Below are 15,093 nucleotides of genomic sequence, written 5' to 3' on the forward strand. Positions count from 1 at the left end.
GGGAGAGATGGCTATGGGCGGCCACCAGATGGAACTATTCCTCGCAGCGTTCAGGGACGGAGCCACTGGCGTCCGATGGAGTAGCGAGAGAGAGAGAGATAGTGTCCCTAGCGTCCGCCGGGAACAGCTTGCTTAGGACACGTGTGTGCGGCGTGTATGTGTGTGTGTGTGTTAGCGGGACACAAACAAAGAGAGAGAGAATGCGCGAGCGATATTCTGAGGCCCAGAAGCCGTGCCGCTATCACACGGGCTCGCGTGAATGAACTGGCGTTTATTCCGTGAGACCGGTCTTTTAACTGATAGTAGAGGCTTTCTGAGCTCGCGAATATGGCGGAGGTTAGTCGAAAACACTGTTACAGAAATCAACCCAGCTGCGTGGGTACACGATCAGCATTCACATACAGCAGCACATGAACAAACGGACTCGGCGATCCGCGATCAGAACTTAAAACACATTAACAAGAATTACAAGCATGTCCTACACTATCGAATCTCTGCTTCTGCCCAGACAAATAGCCTCTTACTTTTGTCGATGTGAGATGCGTCGATGTGAGGGTTTCGTCCCGTGCGGGGATGGCGTTCCTTGACGCCGGCAACGGAGGGTAGTTCTCGTGGGCGCTCGTTCAGCGCCGGATCCAATTGGTTGAAGAAAACCGTTAGTAATTCTTCCTTCTGCAGGGAACTGATGAACACTGGCGGGGCTCGGCGATTTAGTCAGCTGATTTCAGACAAAGACGGGTCGAGTTATCCGTTCTGCTGGCAGCTGGGACGAAGAAAGTTTTTCTTCTTACCGCGGGGAACGGGAGAGTCGCGCTGTCGCGGTGGTCTCCTCGGGATCCAAAATGATAAACAAAAGAAAAATAAAACGAGTAGAGAAAAAGAGGGATAAAACAGTCTGTTGCTCGTCCAGCGAGTTTGGGGGAAAGACTGCGGCCTAGGACAAAGGGAAACGCTGCAGACGTAATCTTCACCTCCTGGCGTAACGCGAGTTACTTTGGAGAGAGAACGTTTTTCTGGTGGCCGCGGGATTTATAGCTCACGGCTGGTCCGGGGGACCCCCTGGAGTCCCATGCAGTTGCCAGCCAATAGGGCGCCAGCTGTGTGACGTCAGATCTCGTGACCAGGTGGAGGTGACACTAAAATGGTGGTTTGTAGTTTTTTATCTCCCTTGTCCCATTGTCTGGCCGCATTGTGTAGGCTTTGTAGGCCGCATTGTGTAGTCCTAACGGTTAGGTCCCAACAGATGGCACACTTGACATGCACCTCACACAGCTGTCAGTTGAACTCTGCCATAAACATCCAAACTATTATAACTTCAGTGTTTGTACTCTGATCTGCTCCAAAGTTTCCACACTTGATTAGAGTTCCTTCCTGAACACATCTGCACTTTGATATTCACTCACAGTCAGAGCGCCACCTACTGGTGACAGGAAATGTCATTGACTTTGTGACTTTTCCCAAGTAAAAGCCACACATGATTTTTTAAAAACTAATTCCTCTCATTTCAACTTGCAAGGAGGACACAGGGGGAGGAGGAGAGATGGCACACTTCACATGCACCTCACACAGCTGTCAGTTGAACTCTGCCATTAACATCCAAACTATTATAACTTCAGTGTTTCTTCTCTGATCTGCTCCAAACTTTCCACACTTGATTAGAGTTCCTTCCTGAACACATCTGCACCGTGATATTCACTCAGTCAGAGCGCCACCTACTGGTGACAGCAAATGTCATTGATTTTGTGAATTTTTCCAAGTAAAAGCCACACCTGATTTTTTAAAACTAATTCCTCTCATTTCGGCCTGGACACAGAGGGAGGAGGAGAGATGGCACACTTCAGATGCACCTCACACAGCTGTCAGTTGAACTCTGCCATAAACATTATAACTTCAGTGTTTCTTCTCTGATCTGCTCCAAACTTTGCACACTTGATTAGAGTTCCTTCCTGAACACATCTGCACTTTGATATTCACTCACAGTCAGAGCACCACCTACTGCCGACAGGAAATGTCATTGATTTTGTGACTTTCTCCAAGTTAAAGCCACACCTGATTTTTTTTATAACTAATTCCTCTCATTTCAGCTTGCAAGGAGGACACAGGGGGAGGAGGAGAGGTCACACTAGGGGGAGGAGGAGAGATGTCAGGAAAGCATGAACATGTGTGTATGTGACAGACAGATGGCTTTGAATGTCAATCGCTTGTGTCTACACTTGCGCCACGAGGAGGTGGCCGCTGCACAGGTAGGCGGCTGCCGCACTGCCGTGTGAATGCAGGCACTCCACGACCGCACGTGACAGACGGATGCCTTTCGGTGTCCATCGCATGTGTCTCGACTTGCGCCGAAGAGGCGGCCGCGCCAAGGGCAGCGTCCACGACACTGCCCTGTGACCGCAGGCAGTTCATGACCGCATAAGAGCGAGGGCCCGTCATGACACTGCTTGCAGTTTTAATTATTATTCCTCTGCCTTTGAAGTCTATGGCAGCCCATAGAACGCCTTGGTAAAAAGTGCTGAAATTTGGCTGAAAGTTTCGGACAACTGTACTGACCACTCACACTAATTTACGGACCTCTAAACCTAGCCTTCTAGCGCCACCAACGGGTCAAAATTTGGACGAAAATTGAACCGCTTGGTCAAAAGTTATGAAATTCAGCGCACAGATTCAGGACTGTTCCATGATCACTCTCACCAATCAACAGAACTCTATGCCCAACACTCTAGCGCCACCAATGGGTGAAAGTTGGACATGAATTCCTGACGTGGACCTTGACTCTGATGCATCTGATTTTCACAAGTGAGGTAGCGTTGTGATCCTTGGATCAACCCAAGTTCAATGATACATGGCCCGTCACTTCCGGCCATAATGGACCTCCGCCACATTGGATTATCTCAGAAAGCTTTAAAAATCTTCACGGGTCACAAAGTTCGTTCAATTCGCTCGAAACTTGACACAGATGATCTTAAGACCAATCCACACAAAATTGAAAATGGCGGCGAAGCCACCAAACAGGAAGTGGGCTGACGTCTCACCGATGCTTTGACTCAACGTAACCAAACTTGGTACCCTGAGTCAAGACACTGTCCCAATCACTCACACCAATTTTCAGGCCTCTTCATTGAACGCTCTAGCGCCACCACTAGCTCAATGTTTGACATGCATTTATGCTTGTAAATTCTTTGAAATGCATGCTGCTTACTTTGCTTACAACTCTGTGCTGCATAACGTCACAATCACTCACATCAATTTGTGTGCCACTGCATTGAACGCTCTAGCGCCACCATCAGTTCAATATTGGACATGCGTATTTGCTTTTAAGTTCATTAAAGTGCGTACAGCTTACAATGCTTACAGCTCTTTGCTGCATACCTTTCCAATCACTCACATCATTTTTGTGCCTCTGCATTGAACGCTCTAGCGCCACCATCGGTTAAAACAGTAAGTGAATCCATATCTCAGCAACACTTTCATGTACCAAACTTGGTACATGGACTCGGGACCCCATCCTGAGGATGCTCAACAGATTTAGTGATTTTTGACCACTAGTTACCTGTTAATGTTTGTTAATGCTTAACTAATGCTCAACTAATGCTATGATGTGACCATCATTGTGAAACATTACCCAACAAAAACTTGGTATATTCTCAAAACCACACTAATGATTCATGATTAGGAATTTACGACTAGGTGCGCAATAATAATCCACATTTTTCTGTATCAACAGCAAACTTGCTACATAGCCTCAAGATAGCCAGAAGTTTCAGCCCAGCAGCTCCGCAGCCCCTCATTGCTGCTTGCATCTATATTTTGGTTTATTTTCTTGATTTTTTTTCATTTTAACTGTTACTCAACTCATCCCATAGTTTACAGTCTTGCTGTTTGTTGTGATCCCATGCAGGATAAATAAAATCTATATTTTTGTATACACAGTCTCTGGTTCCAGTTTATTCTGGGTCTTTTATTGAATAGCACCTGGTCACATATTTAAAAAAAATGAGATTAATTTGTTTGACACAAAGGTTTCACACAAAAATATTAAATTGACTGGTAGCAACTTAATATTTGTTTGAGGTTATGATTTTGTTGTGAATTAAATAAAACTGAGTTATATCGACCACTAGATGGCAGTGTTCACTGGAAGATAGACACAAAAAGCGTCACATAATACCATGTGTGTGTGTGTGTGTGTGTGTGTGTGTGTGTGTGTGTGTGTGTGTGTGTGTGTGTGTGTGTGTGGCTGGTCTTAGTGGTTTTAGCTGGTTGATGGTTTTAGATGGTCTTAGCTGGTTGATGGTGTAGAAGCTGTATGAATAGGCTGGTTGATGGTTTTAGACGGTTTGCATGGTTGGGTGTGGGGGATGAGAGTCAGTTAGTGTGTTGTGTTTAAATTGAAACATGCAATGTGACATTGCTGCTGTAGCAAGTGGTCAGATCGGGCATGGTGAAATTATTTTTAGCACTATAGGATACGGAGAGATAAGTTTGTTTTTTACCGAAAGTAAACCTCTCGTCCAGCAACTGGGCCTCGCGCTGTATTCCTCCGCTCACAGATCAGCAGCTGTTGCAGTGTAGTGCCAAAAGAAAGCGCGGTCTGACGGCGATGTAAAGTGGTGTGAATTTTACCTACGTACACTTAAGCTGACGTAAACATGTTTAGGTGAGCCTTGTTTTAGGCGGTTAATTTGGCTTTTTCTCTGGACCCCGTTCACTGCAGAACAAAGCTGAGTGTCTGGGCTGGAGTGGGTCTCTACTTCTCCAAACTCTGCCCTGATTGGTGATTATGGCAGGGAACAGATCGACTATAGATATGTACTTAATCCTTGGGCAGTATCTTGATACATCTTCTGTTTATTAAGGGAAAATCGTGTGAGTGTGCATGAGAGAGAGAGAGGAGCCAGTTTCACCGTGTTAAGCCTCTGTGAAGACTCCGGTAAGAACCATGCTACATCCAAAGGGGCTAGTCCTTGAGGTTAGCTGTTGATATTAGCATGACGTGAGAAAATTCCTTTCATGAAACCAGTCGGAGTCCCCGATATGGTTCCTAGTGTTTTAAGCCCACCGTGGTACCTGCAGTATCATTGTGAACTTGGAAAAGTAACTGAAAAAGATCACTAGCTGAGCTAGCGCAAAGCTAATGCTAATCGCGGCTAGTGCCGCTAAGCTAACTCAGGTATTACTTGTAATGGGAATGCTAATGGTGTAGCTGGTTAAGCTAAATTGCCATATCTGTAACATATACGATAGAAAAAGATGGCATATGATGCATATTTGTGTTGATATAATGTCAGTTGTGATAGAAAAGGTGCTTTTGATTAAAGTAATGTGCATAATGTTTTTTTTACTGCACTAAAGTTGTTAAATATTCATGTCTGTTAAAAAGAATAATTTTGTACTGTGAATTTACAGTTAAAAGAGTTAAAAAAAATAAAAAATAAAAAAACAGCTAAAACCAGCTTGACCAGCTTAGACCAGCTGACCAAAACCTAGCTAAAACCATCAAACCAGCTAAAAGCAGCTTAACCAGCCTAAGCTGGTCTAAGCTGTTTTTTTTAGTAGGGAGGCAATCTTCTACCCTACACCTTTTTATATATATATATATATCCCATTTGTAGCATTTATAGGAATGTAAGTATTAATAAGTGTTTCTACTGTGTTGTTGCATCCAGGAGGGAAACTTTGTTTAGAAGAATAATAAGAATGACAAACAATGTTCTACTATCGCTTCTCATAAAAGCGGGGTCCAAAGACAAATCAGGCCTTAATAAAGGTATTTTATATAGACAGGAAAGGAATATTATTTCATTATAATGTCTCAACCACACTTAATAATGTATCCACATAATCACAGTGGGTTCCCCGGTTGCACTGTCACAGTAAAGCATGGCCCAAAGAGCCAAGAACCTTGATTGAGCTGATATTAATTGATTTGTCCTGACCTACCATGACCTGGGCCCGGTTTCCCGATAACGTCCACTCTTAGCGCGCTACGAAGACTCCTACGTTATGACTTACCAAACGTTTTACCTCTATAGTCGTGGTTCCCGAACGGTCTCTTAGGAGTCTTCTTCAGAAACACTCCTTACGTCGTTCGTACAGACCACCCTTACCAACGTATGACGTACGAAAGAGATTCATAGCAAAGAACGTTTCGGGAAACACACGAAATGTTCAGTAGGAACTCTAAGTAGGGGTTACGAATGACGTAGCGTTAAGAAGGCTTTAAGAAGGCTTTAAGAAGGCTAAGAAGGAAACCGGGCCCTGGCCTCCCCGGGCTCAGCTTCCTTAGCGGAGCGGTGCCAAGGTCTGTCCTAACTACATTTTTTTTTTATATAACATTTTTTTTTTTTAAAGAAGCTATGGGGCTAGTCTCTAAAGCCAGAGGATATTGTTCGATTTCACGTCAGCCCTCCAGGAAGCAATTTAAACAACCCAGCATGCTAATCAACTCGAAAAGGCCGTTCTGGAGGGTGGCCCATTTTTCTCATTCTCTCCTGTTGCAACAAGGCCAACAACAAAAGGACCGAAACAATTGAAGGGAAAACGTGTAATTTATTTTTTATCTGAAGGAACATTTCACAGTTTAATGTCACTTTATGATGTGGGAGAGGAAACAAGAACTCCCAACTCTTAACGCATTTCCTGCCATTGTCACATTTATTTTTTCTTTCACAAAAAAAAAAAAAAATGGTGATGGTGAAACCACGACTCTGAGCCAAGATGGGAGCTTCCCCGCTGCCATCAATACATCAGCGGTGTCTCAGTGGAACCACATTGTGACCCGCGTCAGAGGAGGCAGAGCCCCGATTCCCCACAAATAATTCAATACTCTAATATCCCCTTGGTATTTGTTGTGATCACAGTAATACGATAGTGTTCATTCCCCCTGCTCGTGGCCTGAACCCCGCGGATCAGCTGGTAGCAGATCACAGACTCCTCTGTGACTCAGAGGTTAAACTAATCATGCGTGACTTTCTCACATGGCCCGGACCAGTATACCTGGAGAAATCCACACCGTCTGTCATCCAGCAGTGGGCGAAACCTGCTTTTGCATGACAGACGGTTTACCGTGGCAGCTTTTTCACTGAGTTCACCTTCAATTATGCAGACGGCACAGTCCCAGACACTGCATGTATACAACTCATCACAAACACGCTAGCCACCGGGAACTCAGAGTGATATCAGATTTTCGACTTTCGACAAATGTGCTGCAATCAATTCCTGTAAAGCCACACTCTCACATTTTCCTATGGTGTGTTTGTTAGGTTTGCCTTAATAGCTGAGGATGTCCTTCAATTCTCTGTGTTAAGATGGTTAGACATTCAAAAGCTAATTTCTCATTTCTAAAATCAGTTCATGACTAGAGGTAAGTGCTAATAAACACTGCCCCCTACTGACACAAACGCATTCTTACAGTTGCTTCCCAAAATCCAAGTACAATGGAGCTGTAGTGTCACAATCAATGATCAAACATATCCTGAGCCAAGCAAAATATTTAAAAAGTGATCACAGCAATGATTAGCATAAACAAGCTGGTCTCAATGAAAAAGAAGGAATGCTTGAAACATTTTAAAACTGCATGAAGAAATAAATATTCAAACTAAGCTTATACTACATCAAAAAGTGCCCCTTATGATAAGCTCATCATACATTTATAAAATTGGTGTTGTTCAATTGATATAAAATCTAAATTAGTGTTCATAACTGGGAGATTCTTTTAAAAAAGCATACATTAAGCACCCATGGGTTTAAAAGACAAACAATAAAAAATAACTTTAAAATGCAGCCGTTAGTGCAATATAATATTTGATTAATATTAATTTGAATTCATTTAAACTGTTACATTAAAAATGAAACAGACACCATAGATAGATGACCACCCGTCTGTTTTCAACCTCAAAATAATAATAATTGTCTGCTTCCTTCCTCAGTTAGTCATTTTAAAAATGCATGAAGGAATAAATATTCACCGGCTGACCGACTAAGCTTATATTATACTACATCAAAAAGTGTCCCTTATGATAAGCTCATAATATATTTATAAAATTAGTGTTCAATTGGTATAAAATCTAAATTAGTGTTCATAATTGTGTGATTCTTTAAAAAAAAGCATACATTAAACACCCATGAAAGACAAACAATAAAAATATAACTTTAAAATGAAGTCGTTAGTGCTATAAAATATTTGATTAATATTCATTTGAATTCATTTAAACCGTTACATTAAAAACTAAACAGGTAACAGGGAAAGATGACCACCCGTCTGTTTTCAACCTCATAATAATAATAACGGTCAGTTAGTCTTAGTGTATGTCCGTCTCTCCTGCATCTGAACGTTGATATTCATCCATGCTCTATCCGCTCTGCCTTCATCTCTGTATTCATAGATGCACTTTCATTATCCGCTTCCTTCTCAAATCTTATTTCCGTTTGCCAGGCGGCATGAAGTAGTCAACGACTTTATCCTTCATCCTCACTGCTGGCTGTTCTTCTCCGGGGTCGCATCCCACAGTTTGGCTTTCACCTTAACCGACTGCCCCGCCCCTTCGTCTGAGTCCCGGCTGGGCTTGAGCTCTTCTTCCCCATCTGGGTGTGAACGTGCAGTGTGTGGGGACTCTTGAAGGGTGGTGCTGTTGTCTGGTGGTGTTGGTGTGGGGCCCTGAGTTTGCTGGGAGGTGTCTGAATACAGGTGCTGTTGCTGACCTGCTTCTTCCCGGTCACCCACACTATCGCCTTTATTATTATCATCAGAATCGCTTGGGTTGGTTTCACCCTGCGATAAGGTTAAAGGTTGCTCATGCAATGGTGTTTTTGAACCTTTCTGGTCAGTAATAGTGTCAGGTTTGTCATCTGACTCATGTGTTTCTTTTTTGTGCAAAGAGTCATTTTCCTCTGTGGTGACCTGACCTGAGTTGGTGTCTTCCTTGTGTTCACCAGTGCTGTCCTCAGGTGTCATTCTTGGAGGACTTTCAGCCAAAAGGGAAGGTGGCTGAGCAGCAGGAGAAGCACCGGCAGGAGCAGAGAGTGCTTCCTTATCCTCACCTGCAGGAGCAGAGAGTGCTTCCTTATCCTCACCTGCAGGAGCAGAGAGTGCTTCCTCATCCTCACCTGCAGGAGCAGAGAGTGCTTCCTTATCCTCACCTGCAGGAGCAGAGAGTGCTTCCTCATCCTCACCTGCAGGAGCAGAGTGTGCTTCCTCATCCTCCTCTTCAGGAGCCAAGTGTGCATCCTCATCCTCCTCTGCCTCCTTCTTTGGCTCTGAAACAGAAAGTAAGATGACTGCTAACAATTTGCAGAGGCTTTAATTGTTCAGAGGCAGTTTTAAAATCAATCAGTCATCATCTTACTACAATGAGGAGCAGAGAATGAGCGGTGGTAAAAAAGCCATTTCCCAAGTAACACACAGCTGCATTAAAGTAAGCACTCAAGTGAATCAAATAGCTACTCCTTCAGATTATAACATGTGTCTCAGCTTGATTTGTCAACAGGTGTTTTCCAACATACAGTAATTTATTTTTTCATTTCAGTTTCCTAACCTGGATGTTCAGGAGTGATGGACACTTTCTGATCAGACTTACTGAAGAACAACCTTTTCCTAGGTGTTCTATGTTGGTCTGCATCGCCATTGTCATCACTCGCACGATCCTTCCCCAGAGGAGTCAACCCAACACTCTGAGGGGAAGGATAATATCCTAAACCGGACACACGGAAGAAGGGAAATACAGAAATGATTCAACCATGCAGAAGCAGTCTAAAGAAACCAGTAGAACAATGTACAACCTTAATAACAATCAGTACTGAATCAATACATGATGAGATCAACTTCCTACATGTTATACTTTTAAAGAGCAAGATGTGATGTTGATAAGCTGATCAACTTTTTTAACATGGACTGCATCACAGAATGCATTAATATCGTATCTAATATCTGAGGTTTCTCTTGAACTTCTGCAAACATTCTGTAACATGTAGCTTTGCAGGCGTGTGCTCTCAGAGTGCTTCCTTGCTTTTATCTCCAACGCGCCCCGCAGGCGATGAAGAGGCACCAGAGGTCAAATGAAACGGCCACGCCCTTTAATTTTAAAGCTACAAGTGATCAAATCAACATGCTGAAATCTAATGCACATGTTTCCAGTAGAGAACAATGAGTGTTATATTGATTAATGAATCAATTGTTCAACAAAAAATACAACCATTATAATAATCAATCAATACTTTTAGTCAAAATTCCCAAGCATTCACTGTTTGCAGCTTCTCAAATAGAAGATCATGCAGCTTTCCATTCCACTAGTTTGACATCCTATAAATAAAATGATTAACTAAATGAGAGTTAGTTGTTAGTTGTTGCAGGTTTAAGCAAATTGTAAGCAACTTTGTTAATTAACAAAAGGTACCTTTGATTTTTTTCTTTGAACTTCCATCTTTGCTTTGCCCAGACCAAGTTTTTATGGCAGAGCTGACATGCCCTGGAAAGAGTAAAAGACAACACATCATTGTTTAAGTCTTTTCTACTATGTATAAGTCATAATGAATAACGTGTGTTAATGTAACCTTTTCGTGGCATCTCATCTGTTGAAATCTTAACACTTGCTGTAGATTAAAGAAAAGGGAAGCAATTAGGCAAAGTTTGCTTTCTGGTTCAGTTCATAATAGTTTCAATCAAATCTAAAGGAAACACGTTGCCTAAAGTGATCTCTATTCCACTCTACTCTACTGTACACCAAACACCCACCAAAATACAATATAAGTGCACGTCATGGATACGTATGTAAGCCATAAGAAGGCAAAGTGGAAAGATAAAAGAAGGACATGATGAATACTAAGATTTGTTTTTATTATTACAACAGTGAAATGTTTTTTTCCACTTCCAGTCCGAGATCTTGTTGAGGCATATATGATAAGACATTTTGGTTTTAGTAAATAATAACAAATCAGAGAGAAAATGACAATGCTCTTTCACCATTATCAGAAAATATTCTTTTTTTTTAGCAATTTGCTTTTAAGCCAGGATTCTCTGCTGTTACAGCATAAAAACACTGAGCAGCCTTTACCTTTTCCAGAACTGGGGCATGAATCGCCGTCTCCTCTGCGACTGCTAGCAGCTTCATCCGGGCTCCCAAGAAGAGACTTATCTTCGTCACCCTGAGCTTTATTCTTATCTGATTCTGAAACAGCTTGAAAACACAAAATATAATGTGAGTCACCAGAAAGAAAAGAACACGACCAAAAGAATTCTTAGATGATGACCTGTGAGTAAAACAGTCCCATTAAAAGAATGTTTCATTGGACAGCTGCTATTTGTGAACACGCAGCTATAAATTTGGCGGTAGAGCGAGCTACGTAGTGAATGAAAGCAAGGCAACGAAGCTAAGCAGTGAATCAGACGAAAGAAATGTTATTTTAATTGTTTCAGGGCGGTTTGTTCTACGGCGCAAATAAACACCCACATGTTCCCGGATTTTGAATGAATACAGCCGGACAGGGGAGGCTCCGTTTGACAGTGAGGAGCAGGGGAAAACATGCTTGATTATTATTATTATTGTTATTACTTAGTTTAAAGGATTGTGCGGCCTCAGAGGTGAGTGCCTTCTAGCTTTTCTCTGCAACACACAATGAACACGCCGACGCCCTTTAATTTAAAGTAATAAAAATCAATACCGAAATCTAACACTGATATTCCAGCTGGTGGAAAGGGGGGGGGGGGGGGGGGGGGGGGGGAGGCAAGAAATGGTATGTTTATAAATTACAGTTACACATAAATGGCTTTCTATAGATTCTGGTTGAACTTTTGATCTATAAATAACAAATAAACTTGCCCAATGCAGAGCTTATTAATAACCAATTACTCATAACTGAATACGTACTGTAGATATCAATGTCTGTATTATTGTATATCAACTAGTTGCTGAAAAAAATATTAATTTTGGAATCAATTTCTCCTGTTTAGTCGTGAACTTTTTTAATATTTACCTTTACGGCGGCGTTTGTAGAACACTACGGCCAGAACCACGATGCCGACAATCAGGGCACCTACAACTAAAACACCTACAACGATGCCGACAATCTCGCCTCCAGATAAACCGTCTGCACAGAAAGAACAAAAGTGAAACTCACAGCAACCTTTAGTTACATTTTTCAGTTCCAAAACAACATTCAAGCAGTACGTTGTGCAATTTCTCTTACAAAAAAAAAATAAAAAATCATTTCTGCCATTCTCTGAATGTGAAATCTTACCTGGGTAGCAATCCTTTGCTGTGAATGTCGCCGTTTCACTGCTCAGAGGGTTGCTCACATTACAAGTGTATACTTCATCATCATGTTCAGCCCCCAGAGAGATTTGTAACTGTTGGCCAGGCTGCAGGTTTCCATGTGTTCTCCACTCAAACTTCATTAGAGGTCCTCTGGGCTCGACGGAGCACAGCAGCTGTGCAGATACGTTAGTGCTGCTGCTGTTGCTCATCTCACAGGATATGTTGGGGCTGGCGACCTTCTCTTAATGAATACATGAAAGAACAAATCAATGAATACATACCAACGTGAATGACTCTAATGTGTTTGAACGTGGGATAAGTATAATAAATGAAGAATCAGCCTCACAAAACAGGGTAGAACATAAATAAAGGAAAAGCAGGTTGTTGTTTTCTATTCCTTTGCTTCCATGTTTAAAGGTATAAATAAGTTCAGGTGACTATGACTACTTAGTTAAAGGTAAGATAATAAATCATGGCCATAATAAATAACTATCAGCTGTACACTGATCATAATGGAAATGGTGGTCAGTCATTTTCTGGAGAGCAAAGTCTCAGCTGATAGTAAGGCCATCAAAAAGACAAAAAGTGAATGCGCTATGGAATCACTTGTATAGGTGACATATTAAGAGATAACTGGTTGTGATATCTGAATCATTGCACTGCTGGGTGCGGGTGAAAACGTTTCTGACACTGCTACTCTGTTACTTCCAGCTCCTGTTGTGCAGGTGACTGGGTAACTGCATATAACCACTTTGTTAAAAAAAAAGTTAGTAAAAGATAACTTACCTATCACCTCCAATTTATGAGCTGAACGATGCAACCCTTTTGGACGCTCTATTTCCGCTATATATTCCCCGCTGTCCTCAAATCTGAGGTTGGTGATACCGAGTACTGCAGTGACCCAGTCCAGAGTGACCCTGTTGTCATACGTGCCGTACACATCTTGCTGCTTGCCATAAAACTCTACCACTTTGTTGCCATTGTGTTTCCAGAGAATTGCTTCAGCGTCTCCATCAGTCTTTGGGTTTAGGGTGACCTCCCCCCCCTTGAGTGCATATATTGGAGATTGCCCAGCAGCTGCAAACAGAGAGCAGAGATGCAGCATTGTGTGTGAAGGTATATTTGTAACGCTGATGGGTATGATGACAACTCAACACCTCAGCAGCTCTGCACACTGAGTTGCCAATAAGGTATACATCTGTACAATCTAATATAATCCAATGCAAATAATACTGTGCCAGAGAGCTGTTGGGTCGTATCTATGACGAGTTAGGGCCTGTTATTTTTTAGAAGTGCCAGTCAATATAAGAGTCAAGGGTGAAGGTTAATGCTTGACTTTGTAAATCTTGATTTAATGTGTACTTATTAGCTATGTATGGCACTTTGAACTGCATTTCAAATGAGTTCACTCAGTTGTCATGGAGACAGCTATCACCCTGTGACCCAAACATGCAACTTTACTCTTCAGGTGTTCTCCACTATGGTCCGAAAAAAAAAGCTTCTCAATTTACTTTTCTTTGTGATTGAAAACTGACTGTTGTTTGTTTAATAACATCCTGGTGTGGATTCTTTTTTAAAGGAATTTGGTAGACTCCAATCTTCAGATTATCAACTGTCAGAGGAAACCAGAACCAAAAGTCAAAATAACCGTTGGGGAGGAGGATTCAGGTCCTGACATGTTACAGTGTAAACCACCTTTTCACTTAACTTAAATTATATAATTAACTTTCTGTATTCCTACAAGTCAATAACATGCAGTTGAAAGCTCCAGAAAAAGTGACCAGACCATTAAGTCAAGATTAGTCTGTCAAACCTTTCAATTCAGTCCAACATAACAATACACAAACTACAGCCTCAAAAAGTAAAAGTAAATTATCACTGACCTAACAGTCAACAAAAATGACATTACCTCAACTAATTGGGATTCATTGCAGGGATGTTGTTTTATTGGAGGAAGTAGATTTATATGTGTAAAGTCGATATAAATTATGTGCATACATGGTTAGAACATTAAAAATCCCTTTGTATTCATAAGTAGGCTATTACAAAATAAGAATATAAATTAAACAGCATTTACTGGAATTTTATCCACAAAAAGTTCAAAAATGACATCGGTACTATACCATAAAGCAGACATCTTTATTAGCTGTAATTAGATATTTAACTGAGTTGTGCAGGCTCACTCAACGTTTGAACTGCGCGGACGTGTTTTCATGTCGACGCGATACGTGCAAAGGTTACAAAATCCCAAACGACATAATCCATAAACTCACCATGGCAGAAGGCAGAGCAGAGGAGGAAGACCAGGAAAAACCGACGAGCCATTTGAGAGGAGCAGATGTGTGGCGTGATTTGCCTGCTGGATTAGCCAACCTCTTTAACTGCCTTCCTTCCTTCCCCTCCCGATTACAGACGGGAGAAAAAACTCACGGATTATTACTTTTCCTCAGAGGTTAGGACACAATTCCAGAAACCATTGCGCAAGGAAGGAGGTGTCTCTGGACGTCAGTGGGAAAAGCGAAAGTATTTTTTTTTTTTTTTGTAGCAAGTCTCTAGTTTCACAAACGACTTCCTGCCTTCAAAGTAAAATCGAGATCTCCTCTCATGTATTGGTCGAACACCATGTGACATTTACCCTGGATTTGGACGCGTGGTTAATTATTAAATTAAATAGGCTACTACATGTTCATTTTATAAAGAACAAGTTCACTGCTTTCTATTTTACTCAACACATTCTACATAAGCTTTGTTTGATTTCAAGATTTGAATGACTTTTGTTACCTGGCATGTCACCGTCACGTCTGTGTTTTTTATTTTGAAAATATGCAGGAAGCTCGACACGCTT

General features: G+C 41.7%; 1 protein-coding gene across 11 annotated transcripts; it reads right to left on the reverse strand.

Annotated features, from left to right (window-relative positions):
* Positions 1-6,529: 6,529 nt before the first annotated feature.
* On the reverse strand, positions 6,530-14,767 carry LOC311021579 (uncharacterized protein). 11 transcript variants are annotated; one of them, XM_084022216.1, is made up of 10 exons: positions 14,522-14,767; positions 13,035-13,325; positions 12,232-12,489; positions 11,968-12,081; positions 11,049-11,171; positions 10,549-10,587; positions 10,392-10,463; positions 9,534-9,689; positions 9,139-9,255; positions 6,530-9,039 (listed from the first exon to the last, which is right to left on the reverse strand). In XM_084022216.1, the coding sequence occupies exons 1-10, from the start codon at positions 14,571-14,573 to the stop codon at positions 8,471-8,473; spliced, it is 1,791 nt and encodes a 596-aa protein (XP_083878342.1). In that variant the 5' UTR covers positions 14,574-14,767; the 3' UTR covers positions 6,530-8,470. The 11 variants fall into 11 exon arrangements, with proteins under 11 accessions (XP_083878342.1, XP_083878339.1, XP_083878345.1 ...); XM_084022213.1 differs by having other exon boundaries at positions 6,530-9,255; positions 9,576-9,689; positions 14,522-14,766; XM_084022219.1 differs by lacking the exon at positions 9,139-9,255 and having other exon boundaries at positions 14,522-14,766.
* Positions 14,768-15,093: the final 326 nt, after the last annotated feature.

This window comes from Eutrigla gurnardus, assembly GCF_963514095.1.
Source record: "Eutrigla gurnardus genome assembly, chromosome: 12".
Classification (NCBI taxonomy): Eukaryota; Metazoa; Chordata; class Actinopteri; order Perciformes; family Triglidae; genus Eutrigla; species Eutrigla gurnardus.